At 40.2% G+C, this 24,115-nt stretch overlaps 1 protein-coding gene across 1 annotated transcript; it reads left to right on the top strand.

The window, feature by feature from the left end:
• Positions 1-803: 803 nt before the first annotated feature.
• On the top strand, positions 804-22,994 carry ndp (norrin cystine knot growth factor NDP). The gene is made up of 3 exons (XM_020936344.2): positions 804-909; positions 17,734-18,103; positions 22,218-22,994. Exons 2-3 carry the CDS (start codon positions 17,906-17,908, stop codon positions 22,440-22,442), a joined length of 423 nt encoding a protein of 140 aa, XP_020792003.1. The 5' UTR covers positions 804-909; positions 17,734-17,905; the 3' UTR covers positions 22,443-22,994.
• The last annotated feature ends 1,121 nt before the right edge of the window (positions 22,995-24,115 follow it).

Below are 24,115 nucleotides of genomic sequence, written 5' to 3'. Positions count from 1 at the left end.
ACATGTCTTTGTTGGAAATGAAACCACTGCACGTACACTAACATTTCAATGATGACGGTTCAATGACGGTTCATGTTGCGTTAAAAGAACTGCTAAAAAGACCTAAATTACATCCACAAATGCTATAATAAAAGCCTATAAATGAACATGTTCCAACAGCACTTCTGTCCATCACGGGTCAAATGGGTTTTTTGGTTCATCTGACCATGTTCTTTTCCATTTTGCTTGAGTCCAAGTCAAATGGCCATGTTATTCCTTTGGCTCTATGCTTTGGCTATGTTCTTTATGTTTTATTGTTAATAAAATGCAACATTAGCGCATTTACATTGCATTTTTCTGTTTTTATTTATCCTTTACATATTGTCCACAATGTTGGTATTCTGTCCCCCTCACCCACCACACCCCCACCCACCACCCACCAGCTCTTATGTCAGAAAAGGGGCCAGTTGTTTTTAAATAAACTAAATCTGCTAACAGTTTTATAACCCTGGCCTCGTAAAACTAGCTTTTGGTCAGTCTCTCCTGATGGGCTGAGCAGAGCTGTCCGAACCTGGAATTCCCATTTGCCACAGTGGAGCGTGTCTGGGAGTCAGCTGCTGTGTTTGACTGTGTTTGGGAAAAGAGCCATTTGATAATATATGACCGCTTTGTCACTATCCACATGTGACCACTGTCTTTACATGCTGCGTCTTTCTGTCGATTTCTGTGTTACAACAAAAATGGAGTACAGCAGAGGGGAGGTGAGAGCGGGAGGGAGAGAGGGAGGGAGGAGAGAGAGGATCCAGCTCAGAGAGGTAGAGGCAGGAGAGGAGAGAGCAGCTGGCTGGGAAACAATAGTTGGAATCCAGTCGTGCACGCAGGACCTCAGCCTCTCTGGATACTTCCGCTCTGTCTGTCTCTGTCTGTAAGGTAAGAGCCAGGCTTGTATAGTACTCAAATATTACCATTTATTCTGGTGGCATGCTGGGTAAATTGTTAAGAGACGTGGTGCAGCTTCTCACAGTTCAGGTGCACTTTGATGTATAAAAAAAAAACATCCAGATTTTTTTTTCTCCAAATATGAATTTCTCTTGTTTCGCTTTTTTGTTATATATAATTTTGTACTACCTGGCAGCTAACTTTTACATTTTAGCTGTGAAGGTTGTTTCAATACGTCATTTTGAGCTATGACAGCTGTCAGTGACACTACATGCTGACGAAAATCTCTTTGAATACCCTAATTATTAAATAAAGTATAATAACATTTTTTGTTATATTAAAGATTCAAAAATGCAAAAAAAAAAAAAACAACTAAAATGCTCCTAACAATCAAGCTGCAATAAATGTAGACTTTTAATAATATTTTGGAAACTCACTAAAAGAACAATTCTCAGGTATAAAAAAAAATTATAATAATAAAGGCTCATCTTCATTGTTGCGTGTTACAAGAGCGCTTTGGTAGGAGGCTAACTTTCCCTAAAATTTGTGTGTGTGTTCATTTTTATATTTTAGTCACATTTTTACAGCTTCTATTAACAGTTTAAGACTATTATGTATTACTATTTCATTTGACTATGAGCAATGACCTATAACTGACTAACCTGACAAAGTGCGGTGAACTCTATCAGAGATCAGGGCTGTATCAGTAAGAGGAGCCGTACCTCCAGAGCTGGCCCGGGCGGGTGGTTGTTATTAGTCTGTGGTGTGACATGATGTGTAATAGCAGGAAACATGTTTGCATTGGCTCATGTGGATTTGCTAATCAGGCCCTGACAGGGAGGTTGGCTGGATCACTGAACTGCGCAGGAGCATGTGTGTGAAGTGCCGGCCGGGTTAATAATGCCGTAAATGACTGGAGATGTGTGGAGATGTGTGGAGATGTGTGGAGATGTGGCTAGTGTTTTACAGGTGTGTACGCTTATGTGTGTTTGAGTGCATGATTGACTTGGCCTGCTCTATCAGACCCCGAGGCTGCTGGCTTATGTTGGGAGGACATGATGACAGATATAATGGACGCTGTGGTAGGTAGAAAAGAGGAGGGGCCAGATAACGCTACTACTTCCAACGGGAGAGAGTTAGACGTGATTATGAGACAGGGCAAGGTGTTTAAATGAAAAATGGACTGGCTGTAAAAACACTTGAAAGCAACAGTTATTCACAGTTTGGGTAGAAGTGAAAGTAATCCAATTCAGATGACCGTTCTCGACAGCAAATCAAATTATGGACTTTACATAAACTTTACATCAGATGCTGTTCCTGGTGTAATAGTTTGCCTTTTTCAGATATGACATAAAGAATATTGTTTGCTAGTTTTAGAACCCAATGAAATAAAGCTATACTTAAAAATACAACTTACTTGAAAAACGTCACCTTTTGTTTTTACAGGTCATCTTGAGAACTATTCAAAAGATAAATTATTTCATGTTGAATTGCTAATTACATTGGAAACTTTGTCTTATTCTAAAATATGAGACAGTTTCTTCCCTCCCTCTGTTTGAGCAATGACTCTAAAGGAAATTGGATTTTGAGTTAGTGCATAAGAATGATTTAGGTAGTTTTTCCCTTCCATTTGTGTAGATATGACTTATTGAGTTTTACAGACTACAATAAGATGGATCAATAATAACGGCAGAGAAAGCAGGAGGACCACATCAGCCAAAACACAATAGAGAAATAACAGAATATGATGCATAAACACAGTCCCACACCACTTGACACCAGTGACACTGGGCAGGAAAGCAGTTTGGGTTTGTATTTTCTTTACTTATTCTCAAGGATCAGATTTTGCATCCACAGCTCAAAATGAAAATCAAATATGACGAGAAGAGACGAGTGGGAGGTGATTCTGAGGCATCACACGTCCAGCCAGGTGCAGACTGACAGCAGCTCTCTGGCACTGTACACTGCACTTACTGCGCTCAGACTGTCATTACTCAGCATTATATTTCAATATCATTAAAGGTCTGATATTACCCAAAATTGACTCTTGCGAACTTTAAACCAAGTTAGAATGTTATTATCTCATCAAAACATACCCAGAGTTGTGTTTTGTTTCATTCGCACATGTTTAAGTAATCCTGAATTATTAGTCTGTCTTCATCTCCAAAGCTCAAAATGCTCTGGCCCACCTTGTGATGTCATGTAGGGGTAGTTTTCAAGTTAACAGCTACTTTTTAACTTTTTGTTTAGGAAAGCTTGTCAATTCCAGGGTGGAAATTATCCAAATTATTCAAGTGAAGGCGTACGGAGTTTAAAACACAGTGGAGCACTTCCTGTATTACCACATGAGTGTTTTCTGTTTGAGCGAAGAACTCGTCCTAAACATGCAGGATTTGTGTGTTAAACATGTGTGAATGAGACAAAACATAACTCCAGGTATGTTTTTGATGAGGAAACAACATTATAACAGAGATCAGAAAATAGCATAATACTGTACGGGCTGTTTAAGGTCTCAAAAGTCTGTTTAGTTTTTATACGGAGCTCTAGCCCAGATAATCAAAGACGGATTAGCCCATTGAACTTGCTTCAGGTTGACCACTAAACACTGTAATTGTCCCCAGTCATCCACGCCCATGTCCATAAATCTTTAACTGTATAGATGTTTCATTCTCGTGGCGAGGCCTTATACTGGTGTTTATTTGGACGGCGTTGAAGCTGTGATGGGCAGTTCACAATGTTTCACTTGAAGAGGAATGCGCTCCTGACAAATGGATGCTCTGCACGCACCTCAGACCTGGAGGTAAATCAAACACAGTGGTACGACAGGAGAGAGCGAGCAGGAGAGAGAAAGAAAAAACACAGTGGTGTAACAGGAGAGAGAGAGGGGAGAGAGCGAGAGAGAGAACACAGTCGTGTGACAGGAGAAAGAAAGAGAGAAAGAGAGAGAGAGAGAAAGAACAAACACAGTGGTACAACAGGAGAGAGAGAGGGGAGAGAGCGAGAGAGAGAACACAGTGGTATGAGAGGGGGAGAGAGGGAGAGAGAGAAAACATAGTGGTACAACAGGAGAGAAACAGAGGAGAGGGGGAGAGAGGGAGACAGAAAACATGAAAACATAGTGGTACAACAGGAGAACAGGAGAGAGAGAGAGAGAGAACAAAGTGGTACAACATTAGAAAGAGAGGGGGGAGAGAGGGAGAGAGAGACACCCAGAAAACACATTGGTACAACAGGAGAGAGAGAGAGAGAGAGAGAGAGAGAGAGAGAGAGAGAGAGAGAGAGAGAGAGAGAGAGAGAGAGAGAGAGAGAGAGAGAGGGGGAGAGAGAGAGACATCCAGAAAACACAGTGGTACAACAGGAAAGAGAGAGAGAGAGAGAAAGGGAAAGAGAGAGAGAGGAGAGAGAGAGACACCTAGAAAACACAGTGGTACAACAGGAGAGAAAGGGGGAGAGAGAAAAGACAGTGGTACGACAAGAGAGAGAGAGGTATGACAGGAGAGAGAGTGGGGAGAGAAGGAGAGAGAGAGACAGAAAACATAGTGGAATGACAGGAGAGAGAGCGGGGTTAGAAAAAAGAGAGAGAGTCACAGAAAACAAAGTGGTATGATGGGGGGATAGACAGAAAGACAGAGAGGAAGACACTGAAACCCCTGTGGTACAATGAGAGAGTGAAAGAGAGATAGAGGTAGAGAGAAAGGGAGAGTGACAGACAGAGAGAGAAAGAGAAAGCGAGAGAGAGAAAGACAGAAAGGGGAGGTGGAGGGAGAGAGAGAGTGAGAGAAAGAGAGTAATAGGTCCCAAGGAAACCCTAGGCCTGTCACGATAACAAATATGATGGTGAACTAAAAATAGACTTTAAATATTAGTACTGAAACCAAACCATAAAGCAGAATTATCCCCAAAAAGCCTTTTAATGTACAGTATTGTTAAAAATATCAACTGCAATAAATACATCACAGAATGCAACGCTTAAGTAGTCTATAATGAGTCACAGAAGTTATTTATTCAACCATCTACATCTCAAATCTTATCATAGTACAGAAAAATAACCCGAACTTTCCCAGTACTGCAAAGAAAAAGTCCCCACAGTAATTATTGTTCCATCTATTATGTATTGAACAATAAGACCATATAGTTATCGTGGCCCAACCCCCCCCTTCACAAATATGTATATCTGTATTCACTTGTTTATATTCATGGGATTCAAGCTACGAAAAAGTGCCATTTCGTAGTATTCAACACATCGCTTTTCTCTCTTTTGAATAATCAAGTTAAAAGTTAAAATGACAAAAACAGAATAAAGTAATGCAACTGATATCCATGAATATACTTAAATCTGTTTTTGTATTTTTTGGTATTCAAAAAAGAAATTTGTTTATGCAAATCAATGTTATGAAAGCTCTAAAGCCAAAATATCCTTTAGCTACATCTACTTTGACAGTTTCTAAAAATATTACCCCCGATGTTTTTTTCTTTTTGTTTGTTTTGTTTTTTTTAGAATGTGCTGACTCATACTCCCAGATGGGGACACGAACCATTGGTTACATGGCATTTTGATAAGATCTATCCAAAAGGGAAAATCAATCATGTTGAACCTGGTCATTTCTATTCTCTAGAGCTCTTTATATTACAGCAAAAATCTGCAGTTTAATAATTAATTTTAGTTGTACCCTCAGTATAGAATATTGTTCTATAACCCAGCAATACTGTCTATTATAAGTTTTTGTAATAGTTATTAGAGTGATAGTCCTGGTCTTGTACTCTGCTTTATTGTGTAATTTTTCTGGTGGAGGGTCCTAGAATGTTCCACAGTATGACATTAAACAACTCCACCTTACATTTAATAAATTACAGGTGGTTTTACAGCTCAAAAATACCAAACATGAATTCTGACTGTTCTGCCGGGGTTGCTTCTCCACAGATCTGACCTGTTACTTGGTCTGGTTTGGTCTCCATTAAGGTAGAAAAGCTTAATACCATACTCTAAAACATTCGAGACAAAGCAAAAACAGCTCCCGGAAGAAAAGCGTTTGATAGACCCTCCACCAGAAGTTACACAAGGTTTCTTAATTGAGTAAAACTGTGGAGTTACTGGTAAATTAGGGGAGCACCTGCTAAGATTATGGCTACCATGAAAAGAGCATTTTCAGCACTACTTTCTATGAATCCTACAATGCAAAGCTAACACAAGCTTAGCTCCAGCTCACACAGAGGCCTGTTATTGGCTATGCACAGCTCCCAAATCCACGCTGTTTGCTTTATCTCTTCTGGGGGAGATATATTTAGTGAGGGGCTTAGCTTTTAGGAGTTTGGCGCGTGGGGTCGGCTGTGCGTGTGTGTTCAATGGAGAGAAAGCATTAGTGGATGTGTGCTATCGCAAGCTGGCGTCAGTGGACAGTGGAAGAGCTTGGCACCATGCATGCCAATATTCAGTGTGTGAGTGTGTATGTGTGTGTGTGTGGGTTCCTCTGCCTTGGTCCAGTGAGGAATCTGCCCTTTAGTTTATTAAAAGCTGGTGAAACAATGGCAGAGGGGAGGGGGGGGAAGGCTGGAGGCAGGGGGGGGCCGACAGATAATCATGACGTCAGCTTTGGCCAGGGACTGCAGTGGTGAGCAGATGAGATAGGATTGTGGTGATGCAGTTCAATGAAAGAAGTCTGTGCAAAGAGAGGAAGTGAAAGAAAAGGTATTCACTGATAAAAAATGAGACTTTAATAAAGATTCAGCTGCTGCACCTGTTTCGCTGGCAATTTCTACTGGAAGAGAATACAAACTTCCGTCAAGGCAGTCGCAATGTCTCTCAATGCTATTATATAAAATTATAGACTCTATAAAGAAGTGGATTAAAGGAGTGTGACGTCACCCATAGTGTTCAGCTCCAGTTAAATGAAGCTTGTGATGCTAGCACTTAGTTGGAGCCAAGTTCTATATTAGGAATAGGAATTTATTTACGGACAAAACAGCCAAATAAAAACACCAGAATCATGTAGAGAAGGTTAATACGAACATTTTAAGATCAAAATGTTCATTACAGAAGTTACAGAGAGGGGGGTGACCATTTTTAAATGTAAAGTCAACTGTAAAGTCAAAGCATCGAGAAGTGCCCCACATGCTCACTTTCTACTGTTTTCTGTCGACCAAAACATATTCTAAACTTTGGGTTCATGAAAGTGTCCACCTTTGGCAGATATAACAGCTGAACACACTCGTGGCCCGTTCTTTCTGCAATAGAAATAAAATATTCTTCAAAAAGTTCTTCCCGAGTCACCTGCAGAAGTTCCCATAAATGTGTGGCACTTGTAGGTTTCTTGGTTTTCACTCTTCTGTCCTGTTCATCCCAAACCTGCTCGATGGGGTTTAAGTTTAGAAGACTGTGCTGGCCACTCCATGTTTTCAAGTTTTTTCCTGAGGTAGTTTTATCAGAGCTTGGACTTGTGTTTTGTATCTTTTATCTTTTTTTAACCCCTGGCTGTTCAGTACTTACTTTTGTACCATTTCAAGCTCTTCTTCGGATTTGCATGACTTGAATTACAATAAATAACTGGAAGAATTAGGGTGTTCTAAAACTTTTGACTGGCAGTGTATTTGGAACTTGGCAGCAAACAGGTTAGCTATGTCCATTTATTTATACAGTCTATGTAAGAAACTTAAACTAGTTTAATTTAATTTAATAAAGATGTAGCCCAAAACAGTTTATTAACCCATGTTACCCTTCAATAAAGTTTCGAGCAATGCAGTAGTTTAGTTTCAGCAGATAGTTCAGTTTTTGTGTTTAACAAATGTGAGAACATTCACTAAGTGGGCAGTGGGTGTTTACTTGCGCCCCACAGCGTGGAAGAAATTGTGATTTTCTGCACAACATATGGCTTCAGCAGTGGGGTGTCCTCAAGTTATCTCCTTTTAAGACTCTCCTCCAGTTTTTCCATACAATAGTTTCTTGTTAAAAGGATTTTTTTTTTTTTTCAACTGAATTCCAACTAGTACATAAAAACATAAAGTTAATTTTGAGAGATAAGAAAATATTATTATTATATTATTATAGAAAAAAATTTGCACAGTATGCTAAGGCTGCATAACAATCAAATCATGTATTAGTAATAATAAGTGTACTTTTACCAGCTAATACATTTGTGTGCTGTAGACATTACAATTAAACTACTGCCAAAAGTGTTTACTTGCATATTTACAGCCATCGAATCTACAAAATACAGTATTTAGAAAGAAATTTTTCATAATTAATTCTGGCCATACGGTAACACAGCAGGAGCCTTTGTGTGTGGCATTTTTCCCACCATTGTTAGTGAATGAGACATTACACTTGGTGGGCTCCTTAAGCTCGGATCCACCTGCTCATAACTCTAAAGTCCTGCAGCTTCATACTGTCTTATACAGGGTCTTAGACGGGGGCGGAGGTATGTGGGGGGCTGGTGCTGTGGCTGTGTGGTTGTGGCTCCCCATGTATTCTTCTTAACTCACAACTCTTCTTATATGATCTCCCCTGTGTAGACTAAAAACTCAAAGTGAAGTGCTATGACTAATTTAATCTACTCTATGTCGTATAATATTTCTCCTAATGAAACCTAAGAGTAGATTTTAGGATAGGAGTATGCAGTTGATATTATGGTAGTAATGCTTGCTTGTTATGTTGTGTAATTATCTCATACTGTAGCATATTAGCCTGCGGAGCTACATCTGGGACCATAATTATTTCATGCGAGCGAGGAATGCCACATTGGCCTATTAAAAAGGAAAAGGTTTGTTTAAAATTTAGGGTTTCTTTGCCAATTTAACTGATTTGTTATAGAATACCCACAATGCAATACTTTGGGGTCCCCTGGGGTTTAGAGTTCGAACCAAGAATTTTGTGTATGTTTTTTAACAGAGTATTTTGTGGAAATGTTGGATTGTGGTTTGGACAAAATATGACATTTACATTTTCCCAGGTCTAGAGAAAGTGTAATGGGATTTAGTGTTCTGGCTTTTTTAATAGGGCTCTGTCATATAACAAGTCAATCAGAAATGGCACTTTAATTTGACAATTATTCTAGCCAGATTCATTTGTGTTCATGCGTGTGATGATTGGCTGCGCTTGGAATAATTTGCCATAATTATTCAGGAGACCCTTAAGAATTTCCAGTTAATATTTATTCTGTACAAAAGGGAGGAATGAGAGAGCCAAGTGGAACTGCTGGATTTGTTCGAGATAAATAAGGTGCAAAATATTAATTGGGATGAGTTCTTCAAAATTGTGCAAAGGAGGTGAAGAGGAGGTGTTTGCTGCAGATATAAATGAAAAAGAGTGATATGGTAATGAGGTATGAGGTGATTTGAATATGGACAGAGGAGGGGTAGTGAAAGACATTGGATTGGAACCTGGCCTTGTTCAATAGGAGGCTGAGATGAGGCAGACCTGAGTGGAAAGGATGCAGGAAAATATGGCTTATTATAAAATGTATTTGTTTTGGCAACACATAGAAATTGTGCAAGCTTGAAAAAACGATTTAAATAGCACAGATCGGCAGCTAGTAATTGGAACAATTGTAAAGCCAAAATTGTTGTAAAAAAAAGAGTTTGAAGGACCTTCTACTCAATAAGAGTAACTGCTTAAGCATTAACATCTGATTTATAATTAGACATGAATGTAATTTGGCAGATAAAACATTAAATAATGAAAAAAAAAATTTCATTTAGAAAGAATAGACCACAAAAATGAAACACTAAACAATAAATCATATCTGGTGGAAGAAACACAAATGTTCAAATGATTTAATATTGTCAACATATTTGTCACTCATTTTGTAAGTTCACAGTGAGAATCAAGTAAAACTTCGTCTCAAGTAAACTTTGACTCAAGTAAGAGCAGGGATGCAGTGGGCGTGGTACGTGGGGATACACCATCAACCCACTTCTCCTGAATAGCCTACAACTTAAATGTCAAACCGGAGCTATTGGCAAACAACCTGCATAGGCCTATGATATCTCCAGTACTGCCCTAAGTGACCTGTGACATGAGGGGACCAGGACTGAACCTAGGACTGAACCAAGACTGAGTGTTGGGAGGGGACCTGAGTTTAGTCTTGTTTTAGTCCTGGTTCAGTCCTGGTTTAGTCCTCCTTATTGTGGAAGATTTCTGCTTGTCCAAGAAAGGGTGGAAGTAAAAGGCTGGAGACCAACTGGACGTCTTAAGCAGGAGAAGTTTATTTACCATCAATAATACAGGCTCGGGGGGACTTGGAAAGTCAACATAGTATGAGTTCAAAAGTGAACATAGTATGATCTATGAGTGTTGAAGCCCCTTTACTCTGCCTCCAAAGGAGGAGGTTTATAAAGCAAGTGGTGAGACTATGAAGGCCAGTAGACACCAATTAGACAGCAATATGCCACAATTTAGATAATGGTATGCCAATGGTATGACAAGGGAAGATCATGGTGTAAATATAGCTTTTGTGAGTCAATGTTAAAGATAAATAAATAAATAAAAAAGAAGATAAATTACTTAAATTACTTAAATTCTCTTACACTACCTGTGATAGATGTTCTGTAAGTGATTGTGAATTATGTTAATGATAATAACATGATTCAACATAATTTTCGGTTTAAAAAAACATCAAATATTACTGATTACTACTGGGCTGGCACCTTTATGTTTGTTTGGGGGAGGAGTTAGGTAGCGGGGATTCATCACAGCGATGACGTCACAAATCGCCTACCCCCCACTTAAAAAATCCACACTACACCACTGAGTAAGAGCAGTATTACAGTATAAATATAGCCTATTACTAAGGTAGGCCTGGTGTCTGAATCTGAAGTACAAGTTGTATGTAAAAAGTGAGTACTCCCCACCTCTGTAACTACACATCTTAGCAGTTTCAAGACTCCGATAGTAAAGGCCCCAGTCCACTTGGGTCTGGACACACTTCAAACGAGGGTCAGCCTGGTATCTGCTCGCTTCTGGAAACACAGTGCCACTGCTTTACTATGACGCACAAACTGTACTGCCACTGTTTTATACTTCATTACCACATGTCCCTTTACCTCTTGCGATTACAACTAAAATCAACTTCAAAATAAAACAGACGGAAAAATATATGTGGCTCAACTGGAAACCATAACCCAGGTCTATTTTTTCCCTCGTCATATCAAATCAAAACAAAGGCTTTTGTAAGATAACATATTTCTTTTTCCACACTCAAGTGGAAAATGTGACTTGGTAGATTTTGTGGTGAATAGTATTTTCAGTGGCACCACATTTATATAACAGCGCTATAATGTTTACTCAAGTTCAATCTTTACAAATGCATTCTATGGAGGCCAACACAGGGGCTGTCATTATAGACTAAGGACTTAGGCTGATGGTTTGTTTTGGTTTTATTTGTTTTTAGGGAAAGCTCTTTTTTCACCACTTGATCTGAAAATTCTGTTTATTATTTATCTCAGTTTAACCAAAAAATTACAAAGATTTTGACTTGTTGGTTGTGTGGTTTGGAGACAGTTCAGATGCAGGAGAAGTGGACCATGAATCATCTAAACTTTTTCTTTTTTTATACAATTATAATATTGATTAAATTGTGGGAAATTTCTCAAGAAGCTGCTAAAATAACCCTGAGAGAAACTTGCAGTGTAAACATCCAAAACACACGTATACTGTGAAATATTTTTGTGGTTAATTACTCCATTCACCTCAGCCTCAACCAAGACATCTGAAGGCATGTTTTGTTTAATTGCAAGAAAGTTTTGGAAGAAGTCTGAATCATTTGATTATTTGTATCAGGAGAAAAAAAACACTCCCAATGTGCACTGAGGAACAAAACAGGAAGCCTTGTTGGAGATTACGTTCTATGTGGAAGTGAGTGATGGATATTATTAGTACATCAGACGGACAGCACATGTGAGATCTGTAGAGAGAGAAAAGTGAGATAGTATGAACATTCCATAGGAGACTCTGCCCATATGTAGGTGTTGTAGAATACATTACAATAGTTTAAGAGTTGAAGAAAAGAGACGTAGGGCTGGGGTTCTATAGCCTGATACATCAGCCAGTTTCACTTTGTAGAAACCGTCTGACCTTGGTGGAAATCGTCTGACCTCGCAGCATTAGGATTCATTCGCTTGACAGTAGGTGGGTCTTTTTTTATTTAACCAATTGCTGCTATTTGGTCGTGACGTATGTAATGCGCCACTAACGGGACTAGCTCGTATATTAACCTTTTCCCAAATCCCGTAGGAAGAAGGACAATAACGTCTTTCCCCTTGATAAAATTCACCAAACATTCTCTTTGTTTTCTTGTGAATCGTGGGCAACACAGAATGTATGGCTCTTCACTGATTGGCTGGTGTCCGAACTCGCACTTCCGGGGTTCTTGCAGACCGTCTAGTGTATTCCGATTCCTGACCTAGTTGCAGGAGAGAAATGAAATTGAGTGGAGGTACTAGGTGGCGCCAGCCTGACTAGGGGTTCTAACCACAGACTGTACAGAGAAGTGGACTAAAGGAGTTTGACGTCACCCATTGCGTTTGGCTCCAGTCAAATGAAGCTCAAAAGGTCGGCAGTTATAGGGGTGAATTTGGAGCCAAGTTCCATATTAATAGGAATAGGAATTTATTTACAGATAAAATAGCGAAATAAAAAGAGGATCATGAAGACAGGGTTAATACAAACATTTCAAAATCAAAATGGCAAGGCTCACAACAGCAGTTAGAAAGAGAGGGGCAACAATTTTTCATTGTAAAGTCAAAGAGAGTCGATGGAGTTGGAAGCGCCCCCCACGTTCACTTCAGGTTAGCTATGTCCATTTACATATACAGTCTGTGGTTCTAACGCAGGAGAAATGTATTCACCATCAGGACAGGATCTTGAACACATCGTGATAGTCTTGTTCATTCCAATAATGCTTTCTTTGTAGGGAGTATTATACCTCTGATGACACTGGCCAAGATAACAAGGACTGAGCTGGCAGTGGGGGGCTAGTGCAGCACAGAAATGCAATTCTCTATCAGTAGCCCTAGTATAAATGCCACGATATTTCTACAACTAATAGAGGAGAATAGGCCGATGATTCTCCAAACTACCATTTTCCAAACTGGAGTGGGGACAGTAATAGAGATTAGTGGTCAGCTTTAGTGCGGGTTTGCCATGTCGCTTAAGTATCCAAGACTGTTTATGTCACAGCGGGAACATTAAAGTCTTGTCTGGGCGCTTAATGAGCAGATGCCAATCAATATAGTATGATCCGTGCACTGTAGTTAAAAGCCAATACTGAGAGGAAGTTGGCCAGGCCTAATACAACAGTCTCATCAGCATTAAACATGGCTGGCGGAGGCTCAAAATGACAACATTCGGAATAAATTACAGTTTATTTAGCTTGTTCCAGCCAACTCACCCTTGTCCATTGGTATTATCTTTGTTTGCTTTGCTTCACTAAAGTGCCAGAATCTGTTACAAGTTCAACAGGCACACATTTTCATTTTTCTTTTATTTGTATAGACATGTCGATAATGTCTGCTGTTATTTCCGAGATGATTTAACAACTCAATATTGCTCGAGTCCGGAGGGCATACTTATCTTGTTCTCCAAAAGGTGGACTGTTCAGAAATCATGTATCACAGTAATTACAGTCAGATATACACTGTTGGACTTTTTGGTCAAAAACTATTTTTTCCAGGACTTATTGAATCACTTCTTCAAGACCATTATGGTGCAGTAAAATTATTTTAACATACCAACATTTGCGCTTTTGTCTTCTCCTCTTGTCAATCATAGCTAGCTGTCGATCACATGTCTAAAACCCTATCCACTTTTCAACTCCAGAAACTTTTATTTTTCTTGTTTTGGAAGAGTTGAGTTATCGGGGACGGTACTCTTAAGGGGAAAAGGGTGGCCAGCAAAATATACACGCCAGATTTTACAAGAGGAAATTTTAAGTGCAGTTAATTTTACTCGGGCAGATTATTACTTGTTTGGGGTCTGGACCTAATCAGGTATCCATGTGTTGTCCACCATGGATTTAACAGGAATTCTGGGGCCCTCGGGTAGGGAAAGTTTATAGGAAAGACGATTGGTAAAACAGTATGTGGTAATTGCTTTGAAGTTTGTTGTTTTGTTTTGTCAGGAAAACAGTGAGGACACGACTGATAGTAATAGCACTGATTCATTTCGGAAAGCAAGGCTGTGGTCATATGTTAAAGATCTTATATTAGGCTAAATTAACTCTTGTGAGCTTTAGTTAGAATGTTGTTACCTTATCAAAAACACACCTGGAGTTGTGTTTTGTTCCATTCAAACATGTTTCAGTAATCCTGCATTATTAGTCTGTCTACATTATTTAGTATTTTCCGTTGGAGAGAAGAGCTCAGCGTAAATATGCAGGATTTGTGTGTTTTGACGAGGAAATAACATATAACACAGATCAGAAAACAGCGCATTACGGGCCCTTTCACTGTGGAGCATGTGCTAACCCAGCCTTCGGATCTTCTGTGAGAGTATTTATTTTAACAAGCCAAATGATACTTCTAGTTCTCTCCGAAAGGTTAAGGTTAAATTATTCGCTCTTGTAAGAAAAACATTGGGCCTGGGAGGTTAGGTGGAGGGAAGATGCCGATATAATTTTAGCTCAAGTGAAGACATAAGTTGTAGAGACATGCTGCTCGTGTTAATAAGTAAAATATAGTGTTTAGTGTTGGGTCTAAACATCTGGACACTTGAAACTGTAGCACAAAAATCAACGAAGTAAAATGAGAGGACTGGGGGTTATGACAAATCAATCATTATTTTTCCTCATACTGATCATTCACTATTTTTTTATTCAGTTTAACATTTTTCCTCCAAACATCTGAACTCAGCTCCAAATCCCACGTTTTTCACTGACAGATTATTGACAGTGAACTTCTCAATTATAAATAAACATTCAACCATATCACTGATGATTAAAAATGACTGGACCTCAGTTTATTGATTTACATTTAATTATATACAAAACCCTGTGAGGTGATTTTATTCAGTAATACTAGTAGTAATAGTAGTATTAATAGTATGCAGTAATAGTAGTGGTAGTAGTAGCAGTAGTAGCAGTCCCGTTGACAAAAATCTGAGGGCCAGGAACAAGAAGACTCACATGTGCCCCCTCTAATATTAATTAGTAGGAAGAGGTTCCAACTCTGGGCCCCTAAGACCAGGGCCCAGGACAACAAACCCCTTTGCCCCCTTCTGCTGACTCACCTGAGTAGTAATGGTAGTAGTAATAGTAGAAGTAGTAGTGGCTAGAGGTCTGCGTGGGATAGAATTTTCAGTCCCGCTCCCGCCCACATCTGTGATATTTTGTCCCGCTCCGCCTGCAAGTCCCACAGGATGGGGACATTCACTTTCTGAAGTTCTATCAAACATGGAGAAGCGGAGAGGAATTATCTAAAATATGCACAAGATAAGCCCACAAATGTAGGCTGCTTAAAATGTTTTTATTAATGCCAAATAAAATATCCATCATTTGTGTATTTTACTTTACACTCATATTTAGTTTGCAGGACTGCAGTTTATCATCCTACCCACCTGCTCCCGCATTGTGCTGTCCCGCTCCCGCCCGCTCCCGCAATGAGCTTTCAAAATGTGTCCCGTGCAGCAGTGTTTTGCATCGGGTCCAGTGCATGGCTCTAGTAGTGGCAGTAGTAGTAGTGGTAGTAGTAGTAGTAGTAGTAGTAGTAGTAGTAGTAGTAGTAGCAGTAGTAGTAGTAGTAGTAGTAGTAGTAGTAGTAGTAGTAGTAGTAGTAGTAGTAGTAGTAGTAGTAGTAGTAGTAGTAGTAGTAGTAGTAGTAGTAGTAGTAGTAGTAGTAGTAGTAGTAGCAGTAGTAGTAGTAGTAGTAGTAGTAGTAGTAGTAGTAGTAGTAGTAGTAGTAGTAATAGTAGTATTATAACCACTGCTTTTTGCTTCTTGTGACAGATGACCGATGACATATACTTTATCATCTAATTTCAAAGGTCTGCACTGACTGACTAACTGAGGTCAATTTGTTAGTCCCTGTATTTGTTAAGGCAGCCCTGAAAATTATCCCAATATATCATAAAACTATAAATACTTTTTCCACCTCTAATTCACCTCTAATATCCATTTGGTCTCTAGTCTGTATGCTGCAGTGCCGAAGAATTTACAAAACAGACAGGCTTATTTTCTAATGAGTTCGTGCATGTGCTTTTAATGAAAACGAAGAGCAGTGTAATTACATTGATGGATGTGGAATGAAAAGAAGAATTTACTAAAGTACTATTTGTCAAATTCAATTGTCATCTTAGACTCTGCTCTGCCCTCAGACCCCCTATCAAATTGTCACTGAGGAGCCCCCCTTTCATTGGTCTTGTTAAACAGTCTATATGGGATAGCTTGTTTAAACCCAAGACAGCATAGAATTAAAGAAAAAAGAGAACTGCCAGCGAAATAAAGCATTCTGTTTAACCACAGGCCACAGTTATGCCTCTAAGTCCAAACTGAAAAGTGGCTGTTATTCCACATAAAACAACACGTACCCTAAGTCATTTTCCTTTTCATGAAACTGCAAAAAGCTAACCCCAAATTAAAACCATGTTGCCATTCAAAATATAAAATGAAAAACCAATTAAATTTCAAGCGTATTATCATCAGCTCCCCCCACACAAACACACACACACACACACACATGCACACACACACACGCACAAGCATTTTTTAATTCACACCATATTGCTTGTTACGCTGTAAAAGCAATAAGAAATGTTTTTAAAGAAGTCAACTATTCTTGTTTTGTTTTGAAAATTTGCTAAGACAGTGACTAGTTGTAAGGTACTTTTTATTTAGGTTATTCTGCCCTTACTAAAAAGTGTAAAAAAAAAAAAGTAAAAAGGTTTTTGCTTTTTATAATTTATTGCCCCAATAAGTCCACTGTCTTAAGTCTGCTTATCATTTGCTCTTTATTTTGGTGAATTGTAGCTGTGTAAAACTGTTTTACACTGAAGTTTACAGATGGGAAAAATTGTTTAAAAATGTAACGGCAATTATTCAACATTGTCAAACCACGTTGGGCATTTTGTGTGTTAATATTCAAGTCATACTTCATCTTAATGACATATAAATCTGTTAACATTTCTGTCACACTTCAACCACAGCTTGACTGTGCTTCTGCTGCTGACAATAAAAAGAACACCAAATGCAATCCAACTAGCAGTGCATTTTTCATTTTACAACACTTATGTCTGCTTGTACGGTGTAGCGAGCTGGCATCGCGCTATGACTGTTGCAATCCTGAAATGAAAGAAGGGCATTCAAAATATAAATATGTAGGTTAGTCAGCTCTGGGTCTGGCAGACAATTACAAGCATGTGAAACAGCCTGTTGTGAGTGGTGGATTTTAATGAAAAAGTCATTCCTGGGCATTGGAGGGAGCTGGCTGCAGGCTGTTTGTCCATGGCTTGGGTTTCTCCTTGTAATAAACGTGCAGGGGCTTAAGTGTTGTGGAACAAGTCTATCACACACCTTGAAGGCAGGTCAACGGTCTGGGGAACTTCTTGTCCACCCCAAAACCTTGCTACCTTAAGAAAATGTTTTTAGAAGAGTCCTATTACCTTTGTCTTGAACTTTTATATTTTTGTTGCATATTCAGCCTCTATTTTATGTACTCCCACGCCATCAAGCGATCAATCACACACAGACACTGGGAAAGACATCCATGGGAAAGAAAGTGGACGTATCCGCACATGAAATCCTCTGTGAAAAGTAGATGCCCAAATACTAATAGACAAAACATACAGGCTTCAAACACAATATTTTGCATTTATCTGTTTGTGTTCTCTTCCAGACTGCGGTGGATCCAGACAGCGGGGGATGGAGCGGTATTATGAAGCTTACGACTTGTATCTGTGCAATTTGCCAACCTTAAACCTTTTAAAGGAAGTCAGACCCTGAACTTTAGTGGCTGACGAAAAAGCAGAGAAGATTGACAAAGGGAACATATTGGACCAGTTGTGGAGATGAGGTCGTCCGTGTGTGTGGGCCACCCCTCCGGCCTCCTGCTGGTCTTGGTGTGCTGTCCCCTCTTGGGCCTTGTACAGTCGGCCAGCAGTAACAAAGCCAAAGACCCTCACCTTGGAGAATCCGACCCACAGAGGTGTATGAGGCACCACTTCGTAGAGACCATCACGCACCCCATCTACAAGTGCAACTCCAAGGTAGGACATTTCACGTGACTCCACTTCGTCTATGATGGTAACAGGGTGAATACAGGATCAGTTTTTCAATACTTTCTTCAAGATTTTAGGGTTTCAAGTCATAACAGACCTTTATCAGACACTGGCTAACTGTGAGATATCAGGTCCAGAGCTAGGACCTTGAAGTCCTTGAGAAAAGTAGGTAATTTAGTATGGTATAATACAGTATAGTATATTTAGTAAACTATATCACATACTGGTAGAAAATACTTGTTAATGCTTTCTCTTTGTCAGCTTCACCAGTGGGTTCTATTGCATTTGTCCCTGTGTAGGAGTGTTGTAAAAGAACTGTAATACATTTTGAAGTCTATGATCCTTTTCCATGAATGCCATCTCATCAGGTAACAGTTTGCTTTATTCCACTTGGGTGTGAACTTACTTCCACAGAAACAAGTTGTTTAAGGTAACAGTCAAACTGACAAATGAACAAGAGGTAATTTGCTCAATTTGTCCAAAACGTCGTCTGTTCCAAACAGATGCACTGCAGTTGCTCTGCCAGAAAGCCTCCCTCCAGTTCTGAACTCTACAACTGTGAGTGGTGTACTTATGACTACTATCTCTTACAGCCCCAGCGGGTTCCTGCTCTTTGCTCTCTCCAAGCCGAGGCTCTCTCTCTCACTGTTCTTTCCTGGCTCTGTCCCTGGCCCTGTCCCTGTCCCTGACCTAGGTTCTGTCCCTGTTCCTGGTCTTGTCCCTGGTCCTGTCTCTGGTCCTTCCCTGGTCCTTCCCTGGCCCTTCCCTTGTCCTGTGCCTAGTCCTTTCTTGGTCCTGCCCGTGGCCCTGTCCTTGGTTCTGTCCCTGGTCCCTGGTCCTGTCCTTGGTCCTGTCCCTGTCCATGGTCCCTGGCCCTGTCCTTGGTTCTGTCCCGGGTCCTGTCCCTGGTCCTTCCTTGGTCCTTCCTTGGTCGTGTCCCTGTCCCTGGTCCCTATCCCTGGTCCTGTCCTTGATCCGGTCCTTAGTCCTGTCCCTGGTCCTGTCCGTGGTCCTGTCCCTGGTTCTGTTCTTGTTCCTGTCCCTGGTCCTTCCTTGGCCCTGTCCCTGATCCTGTCCCTGACCCTGTCCCTGGTCCTATCTCTGGGTGTCTCTGGGCATCTCTGGGCGTCTCTGGGAGTGCACTGGACGTGTGTTCTTCTGGACAGGGGCCATACTGCAGTCTCAGAGGGGGTGAGCTTTTGGCCGAGGCACGCGGCGCACCTCAGCCCTGTGCTGTCAGCCGCTGCCAGAGAGACAGGCCCACACAAAGGGAATGTGGAGAGTGGCCTAATGGTTCTGAGGCGTGCTTCTTCCTCTTAATTTGTCAAACGAGTGAATACTTTATGCAAACAGACCGATGGCTTAGCCAAAGCCAAGGACGTCATTGTTTTTGCTGAAAATGGATGTCAGTTTTCCTTTCCATTCCTGTTGCTTTAGCACAGTTATTCTTGCTGCATGAGTGATCACTTTTTCTGCTCTTTTTAAAAATCATTGGACTGAGTGCACATAGCAGGTGGCCAAACCATAGAACAAGCAGGCCAGGGAAGGGCATATTAAACTCACAGTGGAGCTGTATAACTGTCAGACACTTAGAATAACCATATCTGCACAAGCTTTCACAACTAAAGCACAATATGACAAGTAGGCTTATAAATTATTGTCTGTTACATTAAATCAAAGATGAAACCTTCAGCAAGCCCTCTGTAGACACTATTTTCTGATTAGTGGACAAGTACAACACATGTGCCATGTGCATGCTTTGTTTCTCACTGCTCTGTAATCCAGATAAACAAACATTTATAATAAGATAAGAGGCTTTTAATCTATATATCATCTATGTGATCAAGTATCATCAGTTTACACGGGCCAAAAGGGATGATATGATTATGAAAACTGTACTTCAAATTATGCTGAACAGTCAAAAGGCCTTCTACTTTAAATCCTATATAAGGTACTGGACTTCCCCAGCACAGGCTTAACTTGTTATGAATGAAAGAAGATCAGAGGGAGAGGTGCCGACAGACCACAGAGGAGAGCAGGGACAGTCCTGTCAGACTGGGCACTGTCAGTGTCAGACAGCTTGATCCTCAGCTGGACAAAGACAAATGGACTTAACGTGGCGACATGGCTGCTGTTGGCTTGGGTGTCCCTGCCGCGGCCCCAGACAGGCTTTGGCATGAGTGGTCCATGGACAGGACAGGCAGCAGCTGACAGAGGACACAGAGCTGCTGAGGGAGGAGACAGGAATGTGGTGACCCACTGAGGCATGCGGGCTGGCGGTCAAAACACTGATCACAGAGAGGCTATGTGTCAGCTGATTGGACAGGCTTAAGGAGAGAGTCAGCTCTGCTCTCTCACAGTGCAGTGTGCCATGATACCTTCATTTAGAGACAATAGAGCTGTGCATGGTGATAAATAACACGGCTGTGGCTCCTCAGGACCTGTCTGGATCTGGAGACTGTTCTTGAAGTCTGACAGACACTGTTACATTCAACCTTTTCCAATCAACAACACCATATGATTTTGATTATCATTTCTATTGCAGTTCTGACACATTAAATTTCTCTCTGTCTAGCATTTTCTGCATGTTTTACATAGGAAATTATTATCTTGGCTATAGGGCACAGCTCTTTATGTTTCCTTTACTTATTCTGGTTTTATTGCCAACATTTCTATCACTGACTGTTTAGATCTCCACTCTCAGTCCTTGGTTAGACTTTTAATTCCGTAAAGCACTTTATGAAGATGAAGAGCATAATAGTCTTTCTTGGCAATATGGAAATGTGGTCTTGAAATTACATCCTTGAAGGATTCCATATTGGATCCATTTGAATGGACTGTGTAATAACTGATAAAGTCTTGGTGGTCATTACAGCTGTCAACTTAGCCATTTTATATGTCTCTCTTTGAGAAGACCTTGGAGGGCAGTAAATGTTTCCTGTCCTGGTTAACTTTTCTAAAGCTATGAGCCCGGGTGGTGGGTGGAGTTTTCTATATCATTTTATATATGAACTTTAACCATGCTAAAGGTTTTAATAACACTCCAATGACACATAGAAAATCCTAATATATCAATGATGGATTGTAATGATGTATAATTACAAGACTAGTTAAACCAAGACGCATTTGACACCCCAATGAAACTTAGACTTTAATTCCAGATGTTTCCACAGTCTTTTTGTTTTGTCCATACCAAGACATAAGATATACATGTATCTAAATAGCTGTTTAGGTAAGGGTGTGTCTAAAGTACTGATACTGATTGAGTGATACAAATACTTATTGCTACTAGAACTTGAATAGATAATAATCACATAAACATGATATTGTACAAAACCACATAGTCATAAAATTGGGTTGGAAGTCCATTGTCTAAAAGGAGTTTTGGGTGTTTTCCTATTGAGTTTGAAATGTTAACCTCATGACAACACAAATCTAGATTGTTCATAATGAGGTGAAAGTTGACAGACCATACACCATAACGTATGTGCTACTCAGTGTTGATGCTGAGCCAAACTGTCTTGTAAGTGGTGAAGTTGGTGAAAATAAGCACCCAAACACAGAGAACAGTTAATATTCAAATACAGAAGTCCCACCATGAAGCAACTAGTACTGTGAAAAGATATTTGGCCTTAGGCACTGTCCACAACAGAATGTAGGAGTGACTGTCTGCTCTCGTTCTATCTTTCAGTTTGCAGGTGCAAGGTCAAACATCTCAACAATCACTCAGTTCAACACAAAAACTGATTTAGGCAGCGTGGTGAATGAGAACTCGATGAGAAGGATCCGGGTTCACCCCCTGTCCACCCTCTGGGCACTCCAGTTTCTACAACCAACTTAAAACATGCACAATGTACATGTACTGTACAATAAAATCTTGACCAAGCCTAGCTCAAAATCTGAAGAGGAGACCCACAGCTCCTGGCAGGCAGCTTCAGTGGCAGTAAAGGATCAGTCAAATAAAAATAGGGCACACATTTCCCTACAAGTTCAATGACCTTATATTAGCACTTTTATACAGTACTTACTCCCTTAATGTTCATGTTAATGCTCAGTACAAGTCAATGAAGAATTTAATCCATATTTCAAACTGTGCTTTCAGATGGTGTTGCTGGCTCGCTGTGAAGGTCACTGCAGCCACACGACTCGTTCGGACCCCCTTATCTCCTTCAGCTCAGTGCTCAAACAGCCCTTCAAAAGCACCTGCTCCTGCTGCCGTCCACACACGTCCAAGCTGAAGGCCGTGAGACTGCGTTGTAGCGGAGGGACTCGGATCACCGCCACGTACCGCTACATCCTGGCCTGCAACTGCGAGGAATGCAGCTGAGCACGGACTGGCGACCTCACAAGGCTGTCCAAACGGGGCTCCGGCCTTCCACTCTCTAAAGGATGCTTGTCGCTATCTTAGAAGTGATCATATTTCCGCCAAACTTTGAATCCATCCGTTAAATTGATCCACAGCATTTGGGATGTCCTCTGAGAACATGCACTCCACCCTCTCTGCTATACTATCATTTAGAAACTTCATTGTCTGCTTTCAATCAATACAAACCAAATGCCGTGTTTCCCTGCAGCAAACCAAGGCCAGACAGTACAAAGAAAAAAAAAAAAATAGAAAACTAGTTCCCAGGGGAGCACTCCTTACTGCAGAGCCCATTGTAATTCATAACACACTCACGGTTCACAGATCAAGATTTCATCGCTAAATGTTGGCAAAAGTAGTCCATAAAATACCACCAAGTATTTGACAACAAAAACAAGGCTTGTTAAAAAAAGGCGGCATGAGGAAAAAGATAAGGAGGACATGTGGTGGATCTTTTGAGGGAGCACCTGCGTCGTGTTTGGTTGCACGGTATATTTTACAGACTCCACGCTGACTTTGAACGCACCGTGTAAAACATGACTGACACAGACAGGAGAGCTCTTCAGGTGAGTAATAAAGATACAGAGGCAGGCAGTAAAGGAGGCTTTGCCAGTCTCAATGTGGTGTTTAAAGACTCTACTATGGACTGTTACATATTATTGTATTTCAATGTAAGTGATGTTTCTGTCAATATTAATAAACATGTAAGTATAACTGTGCCAAATCCATAATCTGCTTTTGTGTAGGCCTATTGCTACCAGTGTTCGTTGTTACAAGGAAAACTCAAACCAGTGGTGTGGTGAATTGCTTACATGTGACACTAGCTCCTGATGTTTATTTTTGTAAAAAAAAAAAAAAAAAATCTCCAACGATATAACTGTATTTATGGACCATTGAGCATGTTCACTGCAGAGCATATTATATTCATTGGTGTAGGTGTATCACTGTAAGCCCAATGCCTTTACGACGCTACATGGATAAAAACTTAATGTTCTGAAAACAGCCAATAAAGAAATGCTATCTATGTTGTAACAAGCCTGAATTTTGTAGTCTATGTGAAGCCTCTAATGTGAAGAATCAGTGAGCAAAGTTATTTCAGATGTACCATGTCTAGAAAATGCATGTAGGATTATTGGTTGGGTTACATTCTGACAATTACGTTTCACTGTAACACACAGATCCCCTGCATGCATGGTAAGAAACCAGGCAGTCCCGCGGTAACACAAGAAGGGCATACTGGCTCCACAAGCTCTGAACTATAAACATTGCTTTAGTTTGGTCTCCATTACCACATTGTTTTAATTCAATTTCCTTAGATTCTAATGCCAATTTGGATACTGTTCAACCTATTCAAGACCTAAACATATTGAACAAGCATAATAATGTGGTTACTGGACTGTTGAAACATCAAATACCTAAACTATATAAAAACAACCTCTTTTAGGGGCTTTGTGTTTCATTTCATTCACAAATGTTCAAAAAACAAACCCTGCATATATAGTTTTTTCTCTCAAACAGAAAACACTCTGGTCCATCATGTACAAGGAAGAGGCACTGCTCCAATGTGTTTTCAAACTCACCTTCACCTTCACTAGAATCATTTGAATGATTTCAGCCCAGAATTGACCGTCGTTACT

Source organism: Boleophthalmus pectinirostris, unplaced genomic scaffold (genome assembly GCF_026225935.1).
Source record: "Boleophthalmus pectinirostris isolate CB_2022bp ecotype Guang Dong unplaced genomic scaffold, ASM2622593v1 HiC_scaffold_1, whole genome shotgun sequence".
Classification (NCBI taxonomy): Eukaryota; Metazoa; Chordata; class Actinopteri; order Gobiiformes; family Gobiidae; genus Boleophthalmus; species Boleophthalmus pectinirostris.
The sequence above is the reverse complement of the archived record's forward strand: the minus strand, read 5'-3'. Positions and strand labels throughout refer to the sequence as shown.